The 17,723-nt window shown below is 36.2% G+C and overlaps 3 protein-coding genes across 4 annotated transcripts; 2 read left to right on the top strand and 1 right to left on the bottom strand.

Moving 5' to 3' along the window:
* The first annotated feature begins 370 nt into the window (after nucleotides 1-370).
* LOC103413251 (organelle RRM domain-containing protein 2, mitochondrial-like) lies at nucleotides 371-3,479 on the top strand. Of its 2 annotated transcripts, XM_070808218.1 has the most exons (5): nucleotides 371-597; nucleotides 1,923-1,991; nucleotides 2,076-2,182; nucleotides 3,096-3,170; nucleotides 3,222-3,479. In XM_070808218.1, the coding sequence occupies exons 1-5, from the start codon at nucleotides 444-446 to the stop codon at nucleotides 3,228-3,230; spliced, it is 414 nt and encodes a 137-aa protein (XP_070664319.1). In that variant the 5' UTR covers nucleotides 371-443; the 3' UTR covers nucleotides 3,231-3,479. The 2 variants fall into 2 exon arrangements, with proteins under 2 accessions (XP_070664319.1, XP_008349953.2); XM_008351731.4 differs by having other exon boundaries at nucleotides 375-597; nucleotides 3,096-3,479.
* Nucleotides 3,480-9,760: 6,281 nt separating this feature from the next.
* LOC103430120 (uncharacterized) lies at nucleotides 9,761-10,948 on the top strand. The gene is made up of 2 exons (XM_008368253.4): nucleotides 9,761-10,386; nucleotides 10,660-10,948. The coding sequence occupies exons 1-2, from the start codon at nucleotides 10,076-10,078 to the stop codon at nucleotides 10,709-10,711; spliced, it is 363 nt and encodes a 120-aa protein (XP_008366475.1). The 5' UTR covers nucleotides 9,761-10,075; the 3' UTR covers nucleotides 10,712-10,948.
* Nucleotides 10,949-11,538: 590 nt separating this feature from the next.
* On the bottom strand, nucleotides 11,539-17,519 carry LOC103430119 (organic cation/carnitine transporter 4-like). The gene is made up of 2 exons (XM_008368252.4): nucleotides 16,898-17,519; nucleotides 11,539-13,044 (listed from the first exon to the last, which is right to left on the bottom strand). The coding sequence occupies exons 1-2, from the start codon at nucleotides 17,349-17,351 to the stop codon at nucleotides 11,855-11,857; spliced, it is 1,644 nt and encodes a 547-aa protein (XP_008366474.2). The 5' UTR covers nucleotides 17,352-17,519; the 3' UTR covers nucleotides 11,539-11,854.
* Nucleotides 17,520-17,723: the final 204 nt, after the last annotated feature.

Here is a 17,723-nt window from a genome sequence, read left to right as displayed (position 1 = left end):
GGCCAGCCCTCGGTTAGAGATGGGCCTAAGTAGACAAATGGAAGAGATTGGAGAGCTGGTTGGTGAAGTTGGCAAGCTCAAAACATAAAAACACCTACCATTTAATACTACGGTCTAATGATATTTTTCTTCATTTGTAAATCAGAAAGACAAATGGGTCGGTCAGATCGTACTGGATTCTTGAACCCAAGTCCAACTTTGAAGTGGTTGTTGCTTGTTGGGCTGCCTCTTCGGCCTGAAATTTGTATAATTGTTGGACGAAAATATCCATATCCAATTTAACCATTTTTTGACCGTTACCCATTAGAAACGGAGGCCAACATCGTAACTTCGCCAACCATCTCTCCAATCTGCCTCAACCTCTCCCTAGAAAGCCAACATCGCGGGTTTAGCTAAATGGGTTTTAGGCTATTCTGCGGCATAAACCCTCGAACGCAAAGACAATGGCTTTGACATTGAGAGCAGCGGCGGCCGCCGCGGCGGGGTCCACTCGCGGCTTGAGTCGGCTCCTCTCAACAAGTTTCATTCCCCCAATGAACTCCGCAACGCCCTCGGCTCGAGAGCAGGCTGAGCCGAGCACCAACCTCTTCGTCTCCGGTATGTCCCTCTCTTCCCCCTTTTCCCGTTTTCCCCCACATTTCCTTCATATTTACCGATATATCTCTTATGGGTCGTCGGTGTTTTGGTCTATTTTTCTTTAATCTGTAAAAAGATCGCATCTTTGTGTCGCTTATTCAATGATTTTGGAGTTTATGAGTTTGTGGTTGCTGAGAAAATGAAGAAATAATTACAGGAAATCATAACCTTTTTGTTTTGTTTAGTATTTTCTTAATACTTGCAACCTAGAAACTGAACGCCCCCGCTTATTTGATTGGTTTGCTTACTTCTACAGTTTACCATTTTGTTTTTAGTTACAGAAACCCTAATTAGTTACAGACTGTTGTTTTTCAATTTTCTATGTTTTTTTTTTTGACAAACCAAACAGAGTGTTGCAGGGTTAAATTTTGCAACTTCTTAATTATAGACTCATATTAGATGTTGGATATGTTCGGTCCCGTTTGTAACTACTTTGTATTTAGTTTTCACTGTTGATGCTTGAAGAAGGGTGGTGGAGGGAGGGAGGGGAAGAAATAAAGATGAATGAAGGATAACAATTTCGTTTTTAGTTTTCACCGTTTGATAACTATTTCGTTTTTGTACCTGTACATTTCTTCTACGCCTGTCTGACCATCCTTCCTCCACTTATGTATATCCCTCCATATCTCTCGTTTCTTCCATGCATTTCCCCTCCATATCTTTCGAGTTTTTGTTATCTCATTCCTTGACATTAGTCGTTAGCAGGTGGTTGGTTTTTTTTTTTCTTATACGTTTTATGTCAGGTACAATAGAAGGAATAAATAGTATCTTTTGGAAATGATTGTTTACTCCTCGGTCAATGTAATTTGTGAGTGTGCAAATGACTGATGTATTTAATGGGTATTGAATTTTGAAAATCCATGAACCACTTGATGCTAACAACGAATAGGCGACTCATCATCAGTGAGCTACTGTTTTGTTTCACATGACCCGTCAGTCAGATGTATCTTCTATGATCTGCTCTGACCACCTTTTGGTACAAATTTGAAGATTATTAGTTTTGGATTTATTTATTTTCATTATTAATGGCTGGGAGTGAGAATTTATTTTTTAAGGCAACAATTTATTTTTGTTAAATCATCTGAAGATTTTCGGAAATGAACCGTGTACATTGATTATCTTGAGAGCAATTTCTCTGTCTTCTGTTTATTTTTAGATTAACTTCTTTCATTTTTTCTTTAGCAGATAAGTGCCTCGCAGACTTCAGTAGTGTAGACTTAATCACACTTGAGTTCCCTTTTGATGTACTATGAATTTTATTAGGTCACTTATCTGTTTGTTTTCAGGGCTCAGCAAACGTACTACTACAGAAAAACTACACGAAGCCTTTTCTCAGTTTGGTGAAGTAGTTCATGGTGTGTAGTTATTCTGCACAATTGTTACTTTTATTTAATATTTTCTTTTGTAAATACTGATTACTGATTCTGTGCTGTTTACAGCTAGAGTGGTAACTGATCGGGTATCAGGATATTCTAAGGGATTTGGTTTTGTAAAGTATGTTACCTTAGAAGATGCTGCCAAAGGCATAGAGGGCATGGATGGAAAGGTCAGTTGACAGTATTCCTTGCATCTTTGGATGTATTAGACACTACACGATAAATTAGTACGAAAACACAATATTTCTGCTATTTTCAGTATGGCGTCTCCCAACCCAACAAAAGGGTTCTCCTTATTTGTTGGGTGGTCTATTTCCATTGGATATATTGAGATTTCGAACTTCAGAACTGTAAAAATGAAAGATGCTTAACAAGTTGAAACTCTTGCTTCTAAAAAATAGTTCGCCAACTCTTCATGAAAACATTAATTAAAGAAAATTCCTTTTGAAAATGTTTTCAGTTACTTCCCACCGGCTCAAGGCAAACAGAATGCACTTACTTTTCTTCCATTCAGAAGGAAGCTCTATGACTGATATGAGCACAATATAAGTAATTTCCAGTCGGAACCCTGATGATTGCATGAACTTAACATTCCAAGCACTGAAGCAGTTTTAGCATATTTAGTTTTCTTTCAATGACATCTATCCTAAAAACCAAATAAGTTTACTTTTTTTTTTCAGACTAAAAAAAGGTTTCTTCCTCTAGGATACATCAAATCTCAATCTGCAAGCTCCATATCTCTAATTTGGTTGCACGTTCATCCCCTAACCTGCAAAGCACATGGTCCAGTGTCCAAAGATCATTAGCCACCATAATGTCACGTTGTCCAAACTCATAAGTGCAGGAAGCTTTTAGGAGTGTGAAAATAAGTATTTCATAATACAGAGGTTATGGTATGGTTATTTAGTTATCATGCATTGAACAAACAAATGTTATTGAGGCCTGTTTGGGAATTTACTTTAACTTTTAAGGCCTTTTAAAAACGAAAGTTTCCAAGTTTTGATACGACCCTTTCTCTGGCACATCTTTCTTATACACACTTATCTATCTTGGAACTGAAGTTTTTGTTTTGTTTGTGCATAGTTTCTTGATGGTTGGGTCATATTTGCTGAATACGCAAGACCAAGACAGCCGCCTCCACCACCTCAGAACAATATGGCTTCTCCATATAGCCGTTATTAAATCCTGTATCCAAGGCGAGAAAGCGTGTCAGGTTAATAATATTTATCAACAGCTGGAATTTATTGATCATACTTCATTTTTTGGTTCGAGGTTGGGTGGTCTTCTTTGCCTGCGATTTCTGAAATGAAGCGGAGATTGTCCTAATCTGACCAATAAAGACAGAGAAGTCAAATGTAGTATAATTCGTCTGTTTTTATGTAGTCTGCAAGACTGTTTGCTTTTGTATACTTGTTGCGAATTTTCTTCTGATATATCATCTATTCTAAACCTCTTTTTGAACTTTAATTTTAATGACTTTGCTTGGTGGTTCACCGTCAGAGAGAGGCAGCGCTTAGATACTGTTTATATTTAATTTGAAAATGATTTCTGACCGCATAATGAACAATGAATGAACACAATTAATTGATCTTCTAGATCCCAACAAAGAGGATCCCACTATGATCCTAGTCTGCCTCAATCCGCGATTGTTGGAGGTTGTGGGCCTGAGCAACTTTTTATTTCGGAATATTGATTTCTCCTCTTTTGATTATCATCCAAATTCTTCCTGTTTCTCGCCATTGTGTTCTAGATTTCCATTCGCCCCAAATGAACCTCAAATCTCTAACCCATGTTACAGATCTAGCCTTCAAGATTGTCTTTTGCTGTCAATTTGTCCGCCTTCGAATTAGAAGTCCAATTGAGCTCTAGTGTCCACTGCTCACCTAAAGAACGAATCGTCACTCATTCAGTTGAAGGTGTGCGAAATCAAGGCATTGGGTTATGTGCGGAGCTTTGCCCCACCCCCTTCTTTTGTTCTGAATTCTTGTCCTACTTCGTTGGCGTTGGAACTGTGTTGTTGCTGGTCCTTTGGCAATGGATATAGTTGTGAGGTTTGGCTGCTCTTTTCGGTTTGCAGGCTAATTGGTGATAATTTTCATGTTTGTTTTGGCTATTTTGATATTGTTGATATGTGGTATAGAATTGTTATTATTTGGGGTTTTTGAAGGGTGATGTGGGGTGAACAACTGTTGTTTTGTGGTGTGGAATTGGTGGTGTGGTTGGTCGACTTCTGGGTTCCGGGCAGTTGCAACGGGTCATCCCTTACCTAGGCTTCTTGGGCTTTCTCTACTAGCCACTTTTGGATCTCTACTGTTTAAGCCCTTTGGAGGGTTTTTTTTTTTTTTTTTTTTTTTTCCTGGATTGCAACTTTTGCAATTGCTGTAGGAAAAAACCATTACTCATGCTTTGTTTGCGTAAGTGTCGTTTTCTTTCTGTATGCCGGTCCTTTCTAGGGCTACGTTCTTTGTAATTTCTCTGCTGGGACTTTGTTTATGAATGTTTCTCTACATTTGACGAAAAAAAAAAGGTTCACCAATTGTTATGTATCTTCAATTTGTGCGACAGGTTTTCAGGTTCTCTGAACTTGAGGTTGATGCCTCGACAGGGTTTTGAGGCATCTGTGTAGAATTAATGTCTCGTCTAGTACATAGAAGTAGAACTAGTTGAATCGGTTTTAGTTCACTAGTTGAAGTTTTGAGTTCGAGTTCAATCCTAAGGTTGGGGTCTCGCTATGATGCGAGCTGTTCATTGTTATTGGCCTTTCCATTGGTGCAACTATTAAGTTATGTGGCTTCCATCGTCAGCTTTGTGCAATATCCGATTAGTGCTACTGATTGGCATTAAGCCTAAACTAGTACACTAGTACTCAGTTCAGCGGAGGGTCCCCATTGTCTTCCCCATCGACGCCAAGTCCTCAGCCTCATTATAATTGTTGCCGTTAGTCCCAAGTCGGTAGATTAAGCAAGAATGGTCCCTCTTCTCGTGTTTCTCCTCGATGCCAAGTTGCTTAACTAGGCCATCCAAACCATCTTAGCTCCCGTCAAGTCGGCTTTCATGGTGTGGGTCCTGCCTTGCCCCGTTGAGATCGTTTGGTATCTTGCGATTGGTCGACCTGGATTATCCGAAGCTAATCCTTTTCCAGTTGCAAGTTGTTGGGTAATTGTTGTAGAGTTAAACAAAATCTTTGCTTGCTTAGTCTTCTTTCAGTGTCATATTATGTATGATCTGGCACTTTTATAAGTTTTGTGTGTTTTGGTAGATGCATACACATGGTGGCTATAAATGCAGATGAATTTAACCAGAATAATACAAACCCAGAGTCTGATAGCTGCTCCTGCCATTAACTACACCAGGGCAGGTGTGGCTTGAGTCAGCCAATAGCATTCACACAATTTCGTTGAATGGCCAAATGGCCGTCGAGCACCGCCTTGCCATCGAAGCAACTCGAGAAAAATTGTGACAGTGAAAGTGACCAGACATCGGATATTTAGAAGTTAATGCCTCGTCATAGAATTAGGACAAACAATCGCTTTTTTTTGTTGGATGGAATTTATTGGGGGAATAAGAAGACGACAGTATTAGATGCGTCTTCGTTTCTCAGCTGCTATGTAGCAAGCATTTTTCGGGACGGATTTGGATCCTCTCCGGATCCACTTGATTTGAGCTTGCGGATTAAGTGATCCGGACCGTCGAAATTTAATTCAACTGCTACAAACAGAGAGCCCCTCTAAAAGTTATAATAATTGTTGCCATTGGATCAAATTTGGACAGTCCGGATCACTTGATCCGCATGCTCAGATCCTTTGGATCCGAAGAGGATCATGAATTTGGATTGCTGAGCAAGGTGCATATTATACAACCTTTTATGTGGCTCGAGAAACCTTGCATTAGTCACTTGCATTGTGACGAACTATCGTTGACTAATATAAGTCTCATAGATGAAACTTAAAATACTATTGCACAATTGTGTATAACAAAGCTTGATAAATCAAAATATCATAAATTCTGTTTTATTTTATATACTTATGGGAGATGAAGGTTTTTAGACACATAACTGAATTTATTTTAATATTGAGAAAAAAAAGTATCGTTGAATTTAAATCATACCGCGATTAGGTCTATGAAATACAAGACCTATTAAAAAGAGTGAAAATAACTGATTAGGCATTTCGATGAATAACAAGTTAATATGGCACGTTTTGTTGATTGAGCCAAGTTGTTAATAATATACCCAAAATGTGTAGTATATTTGTTAGTTTGTAGTGGATGGACCAAAAGTGTCCACCAGGTCCTTTATCCCCGCAGGCAAAGCACTGCGAGTAACCTTTTGTCATGTGGCAATCCGACGTCCAAGATTATGATCCATCTGTTGAAAATAAGACTGAATTATGTGTTATAATTTACAAGAGTTTAAGAATTTGTTGAAAAAATGACGATAATCAAATGGTGCTTCTGGGATAATAGGGCATTTCACTAATTTTGGATTTTGGATAAGCATGCCCCTCGATTGACATCAATTAATTAATTTGCGGGACACTTCACCATTACATCTTTATTTCTAGTTGAAATGGAACTATCGGTTTGATGCAGTCAGAACAAATATGGCCCCCTCTCTCCCTTTCTTTAGGGCATGTTTAATGCTTTTTTTATTTATGTAGGTTTTGGTAGTTATGCATTTAGTAATATTGCTTGTTGAAGCACTCTAAGTATTTCTTTAATTTTTGAACAAAGCCATTAGAGCAGTAAGTGATGATCATTCTGGTCGATATGGTTTCCTTCTTCAAATTATTGCATTTTAAATTCAAAATTTTTTCTCTTTGTGTAGCATGCTATAGTAGGGATGACAATTTTAACCGTTAAACTCAATGACCGTGGATAACCATCCGACTAGAATGGATTTGGGTATCAAATTTAGGTATATTTTGGATATGAGGAAAAACCATGAATATTATTCTGTTATGATTTTGGATATGGTTATAGAGGTTCCCGATTCGTATCTATATTCAGATTCAATCCGAATAATAAATAATATAATTTATATATAATACACATATATTTGCACACTCATTATTCACTGAACTCATTACTTTGAGAATACAAAAGTTGCATTTGTGGGAAAGTTCAAAAGTTTTGATTCAAAATCAATGTTAATATCTACTAAATTATAATGCGTCAACTGACCGAATATATTTTTTGTACTGATGAAGATGGATATAACCGTCAACTGATGGAAATCCGTTACCCAGTGGGTAACCGATGGTTAATTTGCGGTTATGAATATGGTTAATTTTCATGATTATGAGGGTGAATGTAATATTTTTGTTTCCAAACCGAACTATTGCCATTCCTATGCTATAGTAATATCTGTTGTATAAAAAATTGGAGCCATGAGAAGCATCGTATATTTTGTGATGTTGGAACATAGAGAGGTTTTGCACCAAAAGAGAAAGGTCATATGGGTGAGTTGATTAATGTCAATGAAGGAAAGAAATTAAGTCGCCAAAGTTATATTATTGATTTATTAGCTCATAACTTGACTTACTACCCACCACGAGTCCAGGACTGCGAACCACATCAAAGCAAATTACATATCAAGCTAACACTAAGTGACACATATTTTGTATGAGAAAAGTGGCACTTACAAGTCGCATTCACATTCCAAATATGCAAAATTTAATAAATTGAAAAGCTGACGTGATGGAACCTTTACACAATCACAGTTAGCGATTATGAGTGTTTATTAAAAAAAAATTCATGTTTTGCGGTGTTGGTTGAAAGTAATTATACATGTGTTTTTATATGAAAAATCTTTTACATGCTATTATGTTATTGGTATGATCCTCTTAATATGAAAAAAGTGAATATCAGATAAATAACTGCACATAGTAATTTTATATCTTTATTTTTTTAGATATGAGAAGGTATGGAATGTCTAGAATCATTCATCTTTTCATTTTTTTATTATTAATAAATACAAAATTAAAAATGATACAAATTTCTTACAAATTCATCCATCGCAAGACAAACCCAACCCTCCCAACATGGAAACTCCCCTTTATGCCAATTTTTTCTGTCCCTTGCACACCCCTAACCAGCGACCACCTGCGCTCTAAAATACTTTTTACTTACATTTCCTACCCATTAACAAAAAATTATTTTATAATTAAGAAGTAGATTTGAATTGATATGGATCACAATCATGGGGCTCTATGTGTTTTCAATACTTCCTCTTTCCACAATATTTTATTAGAAACAAATCATGTAGCCCCCGAACATCTTGAAATTTATCTTCCCACCAGAGTTTTATAAAACATGATCAAATTGAAAATGTCATATTTTCTGTATAGACAGCGTCGTCATAGAGGTGCACTACACTCTACACTCCCTGTCATTCCCTATTAATTAAGTAGCATTGTAATTAAGAGAAAGACGTATATGAAACAGTTTCATTTTTAATAATACGTCATCATTCAATAATAAAATATACGTAAGACTTTCTTTAAATGATTTTTAATTATTGAATTGGAATGCTACTTGGAGGCATGTGAATCCGTTCAGTACAAATTGCTTTATTGTAAATAGGGGAATTTCGCCAAAAGAATAAGGTCATATGGTTGGGTTGATTATGTCAAGGAAGGAAAGAAATTAAGTCACCAAAATTATATTTTTTTTGAGAAAACCAAAATCATATATTGATTTATTAGCTCATAACTCGACTTAATAGTTACTACCCACCACGAGTCCAGGACTGATAAAAGCAAATTACAAATCAACCTAATATTAACTGACGCATTTTGAATAGGAAAAGTGGCACTTACAAGTCACTTTCTCATTCCAAATATACAAAATTTAATAAATTATATATGTTCGTGTTGTTTGTAAGTAATTGTACGAAGTATTTAAAAGGTTCATTACATGTATATAAATATAAATATACGTGTTGTGTCATTTAAAAATAAACATGTCTTTTAACTTCGAAAATCTTTCACATGTTATTATGTTAATTGATTTGCCGTGCCTTTTAATATGGAGAATTTGAATATGAAATAAACAACTGCTCATAGTAATTTCATTGATTTTTCAGGTACAAGAGCTCTCTGTTCGATGCTTTAAGTTGGTGAGTCTACTTGACTATGATCATACACAGGGTGAAATTTTTCATAACCTCTCCAGTTCAAAAAAGAGGTGGATTATCGTGGTTTGTCACCAATTGTCCCCCCTTTTTTTTTTGAAGAAAAAAGAAGAATTATGAGATGTGTCCAAAACCACTCATTTTTTTCATTCTTCAATTGTTAATTAGGCTTTGACAAAAAAAAAAAAATGGTAATTAGGCCGCTAATTTATGGTTTAGCTGATCTCATTTTCTAAAAATATCGCTGTATTAAAAAAAATATAAATATAAATATAAATGATACTCATTTAAACTCCTTTTTATGAAGAGATTTTTCAATGTAACTGGAATAAGGATTAGTACATTATTTATTATTATATAAATAGTGGGATATGTGTTCTAAAAAATTAATAACTTAAAAAATAAAATTTTGAACCACTTATATAAAAACATGTGATGTATTATCTGTGTTCCGATTACAATAAAAATTTTCTCCCTTTTATGCCAACTGCACTATGAAATACGATTTTACTTACATTTCCTACCCATTAAAAAATTATTTATTTTTCTCAAAAAAATTATTTTATAATTAAGAAGTAGATTTGAATTGATATGGATCAAAATCATGGGGCTCTATGTATTTTCTATGCTTCCTCTTTCCACAATCTTCTATTGCAATATTTTTTTTTCCACAAGAATTCGGATAAAACCCTACACATCCTCCCAAACCAAACGCATATTAAAATCCTCGCTCTCCCACCAAAACCAGAGGAGAGCCAGAAACAAAGTCCACTCTCCAAACTCTTCTGTCTCTTCAGCCTGAAACCCAAATAACCATGACGGACGTGATATCCCGCCAACGTCACAAACCGTAAACCTCAACAATTCCGAGCCCCTCTTTCACACAATTCTCAGGTAACGCACATCGACATCGTAACAGAAAAATTGCGCCATGAAGTTCTTGTTGGAGTTTGTCCCGTGCTGCGGGGCCACTCGCCCCACAACATCCAACAGCGAGCCGGCTCCGCTCTCAGAGGAGACGAGATCGCTGGTGAGGGCACCCAGCCGAATACTACGCCGCAGAAGAAAGCGCGGGAGCTCCGTAAATTCGTCCGATTGGACGCCGTCGCTGAGCTCAATTTCCGAGGATAACGTTGCTGCGAAGGTTGTGGATCGAACAGCTGCGATTGAGAGAGCCGTAAAGAGGAAGAGCGGTCAGGATCGAACAAGAGTTCAGGTCCGCAGCCACGGCGAAGATTACGGGTACGTAAATAGTAAACATATAGTAAATAGCAAAATAGTAAAATCTTCGGATGTTTTGCTATTAGGAAAATGTTAACCACACCCCCATTTTTCCCATATACTTCACTCTTTTTTTCAGATAATGAGATTTAATAAGGGTTTTTTTTTTTATAATTTTTTTATAACTTTAATCCTTGAAAAAGATTGAAATTTAATAAATTAAATTAATTATCATTTCCGTTATTATTGGTTGTAAAATTGAATGGTTACATTTTGTATGGGATTTTTTTTCAGGCAAGCTTCATTTGCGATTCCGGCGTTCTCTCCGACGCCTTTTATGTTTTGAAATCATGGGATGAAACTTGCATTAACAGACAGTTATTCACGTTCGAAACTGGGTTGGGATCATGAAGCGAGAGAGTGTGTACCATTGTATTGTACCATTGTACTCGAATAGTGCATGCATTTGTAATTTTGTATATTTTCCATTTATGTGTTCAGATTTCCCTATTGTTCATCCAACTTGCATTTGGCTTATGTTTCATAATTCAATGATAGACTGGAAAATAAGTTTAATTGGAAATTGTTTTGTTTTTAATTTTAATAACCACTTTTGAGTTTTTATTTATTTATTTAGCTTAATTAAAAACATCTTAGCAATTATAATAATACATGACATTTTTAAAATCCAAAACAACGTGGACAATGACGTGACATTTGTTCTCACCTAATAATTTTAGAGTAATTGCAGATGTGTATGTATCGACGTAGACTAGAGCAGAGCTTGATCTCTTTTTGTACTTAAATTTAAATTCTTCTTCCCACAAATCAATTTAGGGTAGATAATATTGCTCGTAAGACAACAATTTTAATCTAAAATTATCTCTTCAAAAGTAAAAGATCTCAAATTCAAATCTAACGATAACAAAAGAAAAATCAAAATTTCAAATTTCACGAAAAAAGAAGAGAATCCAAAATTAATACAGAACCTTCGAACATTCTTCAAACAAGGTTTCCTATATCACATCACTACTTAGTCTGTCCAAGGTGTATGGTATTAGGAGTTGATGCAGAACCGCAGATGTTCATGCATGGTAAACTGTTGGATATCATATCATCATGGACCGGCAACACTGGTTTACATTTAACGTATAAATTAAGTGTAAAGCAGGATTAGAAATATCGTTTCAATTTTCATTGAGCCTGCAAGACTAGAGATAAATAAGCTGAGCAGCCGTAGATCGTCAAATGAACCACCAACTTAACAGAGTGACTCATAGTCTAGTGCGTAATCTAGTTCATTAGGTTTTCTGTTGACTAAAATTTGGAGGGATTCACATTTTTGCCACAAGGATTGGGAAAGTCTAATAGACGGATCGATGATGGTCAAGCCCAATCATAGCAAACATTTATAATTGTCAACTACTAGCTAAAAGGAACTTCACCCCAAAAACAAAAAAAAAAAGGCACATGAAGAGAAGTGACAAATTCACACACTTATGCAAGCACCCTCCTTATCCTCCATCCCAGCCATTGTATCATACAAAGGCTTATTCAACGTCTCCGGCAAATAAAATGCAAACATTCCACCCACAACACCACACACGGCAAACACTGAAAATGGCAAACCCCCGCCCAGAACCACCACAAACGGGGCCAAAATCGCCCCCATTTGTGCGGCTTGTGTGGCACATCCAAGCGCTGCATTCCTCACCACAGTTGGAAACAACTCCATGGTGTAAATAAAAAGCAAATTGTAAGTCCCCGCCATCCCAAAAATCCCCAAAATCCCGCACACCATCCGAACAACTTTCCACATCCCAACATTCCCTACCAAGCTCCCAACAAAACAAAACACCCCACTAAACCATAGCGTCCCAATTGCTAATGGCTTCCTTCCATACTTGTCTAGTAAGATTTCTGTGATTGTGAAAGCTGGCATTTCCGCCACGGCGTTGAGTAACACGTTGATATAGAGGTTCGTTTCGAGGTTGACAACGTTCAAGCTCAAACCATAGTACACGACCGAGCACAAGAAATTTATGGCCACAGCTAGGAATAACCGGATTCGGGTAACTGGTGACTTTAGCACATCAATTAGAGAACCACTTATTGCTTCTGTGCTCTCCAATAGTTCCTTGTACGTTTGATCATCCTCATTTGTAGTACTAGTATCATTACTTACTTCTTCATCTAGGGTTAGGACAACTCCCTCAGGAAGGTGGTTCTTGTTGGACTTTGCAATCATGCGCATTAGTTTCATGGCTTCCAATATTCTTCCTCGTACGAGGTACCACCTTGGGGACTCAGAGACAAATGGTAGGACAACGAGCAAGAAGAGCAATGATGGGATTGAGGAGGCAATGTAGAGTTCGCGCCACTGTGGGAAAATATACGCAACGCAAGAGAGGATTGCAATCCCGGTTGAGAAGAAGTAGAACGTGGACATTCCTGCTGCACCACGCTTTGTAGGACCGACAGGTTCAGTAGCAAGGACGAAGGCGCAGAGGCCGACCCCCCCTGTGCTGAAGCCGGTGAGGAGGCGGAAGAGGACGTAGGTCCAGTAGTTTGGGGAGAGTGCCGTTAGACAACCGAAGATGGTGTTCAAGATGCAAACAACGGTTAGGGAGCCTTTTCTTCCTAAAAACGAGTCTGACAAATGCCCAAAAACTCCCGCACCTGAAATGAATGTATGAATATGATATAAATATTAATCTTAGTAGTCAGTTAAAATATAATTGGAAAAAGAGAGTTTATTGTATGGCGTTAATTTATAATATCTAGTACATTGTCTAAATTATATTAAATCTGGTAATATCGGCATAATTAATATCAACAATGTACCAAATGCTATATATATACAGCCAAATCACCATTTACATACACAAGTAGTAGAACAGTATCAAATCTGAAGAAAGAACAAAAAAGAGAAAAAGAATATGCAGCAAGTATTTAGGTATATAATGAAACTTGGCCCTATTACAGAACATGGATTGGGAAAATGGTAGAAGGCATGTTGTAGTTTGGCCCTATCTTCCTAGTGATTTTTGTCGAAAAGGGCACTAACCAAATTTTCCTCTATCAATTTGGTTGCTCTTCTTCTTCATTTTATTTGAAATTTTTTAATACAACGATATATTTATACTAAAAGATGAAAAATTGTGCTAAATCACAGAATGAGCTTTTCATAATAATTTAGTGTCAAATTCATCATCTACTGAATCAAACATATGATCTTTTACTTATAAATGAAGTAAAATATTACTAAAATGTAGTAAAAGATGTCATTTGATACTCTAATTGTATATTATTCATGTGCTTTTAACTAGAATTAGTATGACTTACTAGTATGATTTTATGATAGGATCAAAGCATTGCTGACCAAGATAATAGTGATAATCTATATCGCCAGTTATTGGGAACGCTTTGCACACACACATGTAAAGGAGGACAGATACATGCTACCCGTCGAGGCCTAACGGCCTGCTGCTAGGTTATTGTATGCATGCGTTTTGTTTCGATTGAATGATAGTTCAGTCTACTGACTAATCCAAAAAAATAAGAAAAAGAAAACAAAGATGAATATGTATGAATGTTACCAGGGTAGTTGAGTAACATTTTACTTTTTATTTTAAATTTCTGAAACTAATTATAATTAAATTGTGCATTTGCAGGCTTCATTGGTATGAAATCATCTTTAACTCAACCATGTAAACCCATTTATCACCTTTTACTTTTGTTGCATGTGAATTAGCCAGTTAATCAGGATAAAAGACAGTGTGCTCTCGTCTTTACCCTTGAGTTCTAATCTTTTCTCTGTAAATTAAAATATATTGTTTTGTTAGAGAGGAAAAGATAAATTAAGGTCAAATTATTAGTATTTGTTTTCTGTTTTGGGTAGGTTAAAAGGTAAACTAATGTGAGACATAATCATTCAACACTAGGTATAGTAGTTAAAGGCCAAAGAAGTACTCTTGAGTAAGCATGAACGGATATGCCTTCTACATGAAAAAGCCTGCATTTGGATGTGCCCTTTTATGTGGAAAACTCTGAAATTTGTCCAGAACATTTGAGTTCACTTTTAGAAAAGAACGAACGACAGCATCTCCATTCTTTTTCAGTGTTTTTCCTTCTTATCTTCGCTACTTTTGGTAAAGTGGCAACCTCTTCTTCTTTTTTTTTTGGGTGAAAGAAGTGGCATCTCTCTTTAGTTTATTAGATTTTGATAAAGGTGAAATGGCACCGTACATGTTTTATCATGTGAGTAGGCCCCATGTAAAATTGTCTACAAATTTTTCATGTATTTATGTCTTAAGTGATGTTATTCATACGTTTATTTTTACCTCTTACAAGCTATTCTTAATTTCTGGCTGTTAGCAAATGAATTAAATAAGATTAGTGGACAAAAATTAACAAAAGTGTGTAGGAGGTAAAAACGAGTGTGTGAATAACACTACTCTATATAAGTGAAGGAAATTAAACCCTTGGATTTGTCTAATCTTTTCATATATATTTTCCGGTTTACTTCCATTACTTAAGCTAATTCCAAGAGTTTAGTTTACATGTGTGTTTTTGTTTTATATTCCATCTTTGAGAATAAATTTCTACATCGAGTATATGATAACATAATGTACAATTAAATGCATGAGATATTTCACTCCTAATATTATGGAGGTCTTTTGTAACAAAACTTCACACCTAAAAATAAGTTATTAAGTTAATATTAATATCAGTGTCTATAGTGGACTATAGTGGGTCTAAGAGTTATGAACATAAATTCATCTAATTGTACGAAAAGAAAAAAGAAACTCGAACTCAAGTGCGTGTTCTAATCAACATGGGACTGCAATTTTCATATATTTTGTTATAAAGATAAAGAATGAGGGAAATTGAACGTAACCTTTTCTGTTATATAAAATGATATATAGCAAGATAAACGAGAAGAACACGTGAGACCTTAGACCTGTTCCATATAAATTTAAGAAATGGACAAAAATGACACCCACGCCGATGATACCCAACAAACAAACTGAAGCTAGCTTGATTTCTTAAATTTGCATGCAGACACGGGAGCCGCATCCGCATCCGCATATTTTGACTCCACGCCTTCACGCTATCGTGTCAGTACCTTAGCTTGTTCCTCTCCAAATTCCAAATATTAATTTGTTTGTTTTACATTCTGGTTTAACCTATGTTAGATGTTTTATATACCACTAGTATGTATCTTTATAATTTATATATATTTTACTGCTTTCTGGCAGTCATATTCTGCCAGCTGCTAGTGATAATGATGACAATATAAGCATAAAACTTTCGGTTATCTCATAGTTTAACGTCATTTTTCGTTTCAATATAATGAAATACTGTGCCAAGATGACAGAAAGTCCATGAAAAATCTCGCTTTGGAGAAACTCTTCTTAGTATTTATCTAACTAGTATAATCTCAACATGGTAATTTAATAAACATAAGTAGTACATCACGTATTATTATATAAGTGGAGAATTTTTTTTTCTTTTTATGTTATTTATATTTTAACACAAAAATTTCACCACTTGTATAGGAACACCTGTATTTCGATCACATTAAAAAATCTCTTCTCTGTATCTATCCGTAAGGGAATCCAAATCCATGGTGCATCCGTTACTTTCTAAACTACTATTTTGCAATCAAGAAGAGTCCATAACCAGTTTTTCAGCAAGGTAATAATTAAGTGGTTTATGCGTTTTTTTAAGGAAAACTAACGGAAAAATAATAATTTTTAATGAAAAAAGATAAATAAAGGTGTAGTAAATAATATCAGGAAAAAATAAAAATGTGATTTTTCGTTAAAAATGAACAGTACCGAAAGTGTTTCGGTAAAATTTCTTTTCTTTTAATACAAAAAATATTTTACAAAGTAAGAGTGGGGTAATTGGACCAAGTCATACAGGTTATTCATAATAATTTGACTAATCTCTTGGGTTAAATTTTTAAATATTATCAAAGGTATAAACTACTTGACCAAAACAAATAGTTATAAACTACTTTATTATCGCCATTACAATACCAATTAAACAAACATATCATTTTCTCACACAAATCCACAAGTGGAAAAACCTAAACTATCTTCTAAAACTAGTCAAGACAGATCATACCATGTGCTGCAATTGCTTAATCATTGAAAAATGTCTACATGCAGATATATTCACAATAAAACTACTTGGACGATATTTGTAGTTCTTAACGTTGATTGTATCTTCCTAAATCATGAATCTTAGTTTTATAACAGACGAAAACGCTGAGGATGGAAAATAAAATTAAGACGGAAAATAAATGTGTATTGCATTTGTGTGCTTGTTATCTTTGCACATGCAAACATCTTATCATCGACAAATTCGCTATCATACAAGTTGTTCCAAAAACGTAATTAAACCTTCACCGTTGCTTCTAGTTTATCTTATATGTTATATCTTCTCGTGTTTTGATTTAATAATTACAAACTAACAAAGCAATAGATAAACTTGGGGGGAGAGGAAGAGTAGGATAACTGACCAATCATACAGCCGCCGAAGAACAAGGCCTGCGCCAACCCAACCTTATACTTCTCCTCGCAAAACAATCCCCATTCAGCAACGGTCGAGCTTCCTAGACCGCCGATCCACTCCCACGAACCCAGTTTGAGTCCACAAACGGTCTTCGCCCTGGCATCGCAACCCGAACCAGCTGCTCCATCCAAGCACCGCCAAGCCGGTTCACGGTCCGCAAATATCATGACCATGGTGTGGAAGGCCTCCAGAGCCCAAGCCAAGCTGGTCAGCACAAAGTGCTTCATTTGGTACGGACCAAACTCCCCGCAATACTTTTGTAACATGTCGTCGATGCATAGCTTTTCTGATTCAGTCTCTCTGACGGCTTTATTCGCATTGGAGAGCAGAGGCGACCGGAGCTCGTCAGGGCTCTGATCACCTCCCGAATCAGATGACGATGATGATGAGCTAGTGGGCATGTTATAAATTGGCCTAATTAATTTCTTGTGTAAGAGGTGGTGGTGGCGGCGTCTCTCATGTCGAAGGTTTTAGGAGGTGGTCGCTATAAATTGCCATGTATTCGTATATATATGCGCTTGTGTTTTCCTTGTCACTAGAAGCGTGATGCTTTTGGCTTGACACGTGGAGGGAGCTCCAGCCGTTGGTTTGTTGGATCTTGGTCTTTGACTCGCATAGGTATTATATAGAGGAGTGTTTACATTTGTACAGATAACCTGTGATCCAGACGTTTCGTACGAATTATATAATGTCACGCGAATATAAACTTGGACATATATTAATATTCATTATAATGGTGCAAGTGTCTCTCTTAGGTAGGGACTTAGGGGCGG

Source organism: Malus domestica, chromosome 11 (assembly GCF_042453785.1).
Source record: "Malus domestica chromosome 11, GDT2T_hap1".
NCBI lineage: Eukaryota > Viridiplantae > Streptophyta > Magnoliopsida > Rosales > Rosaceae > Malus > Malus domestica.
Note: the sequence above shows the minus strand (reverse complement) of the source record. Positions and strands in the feature narration are given on the sequence as shown.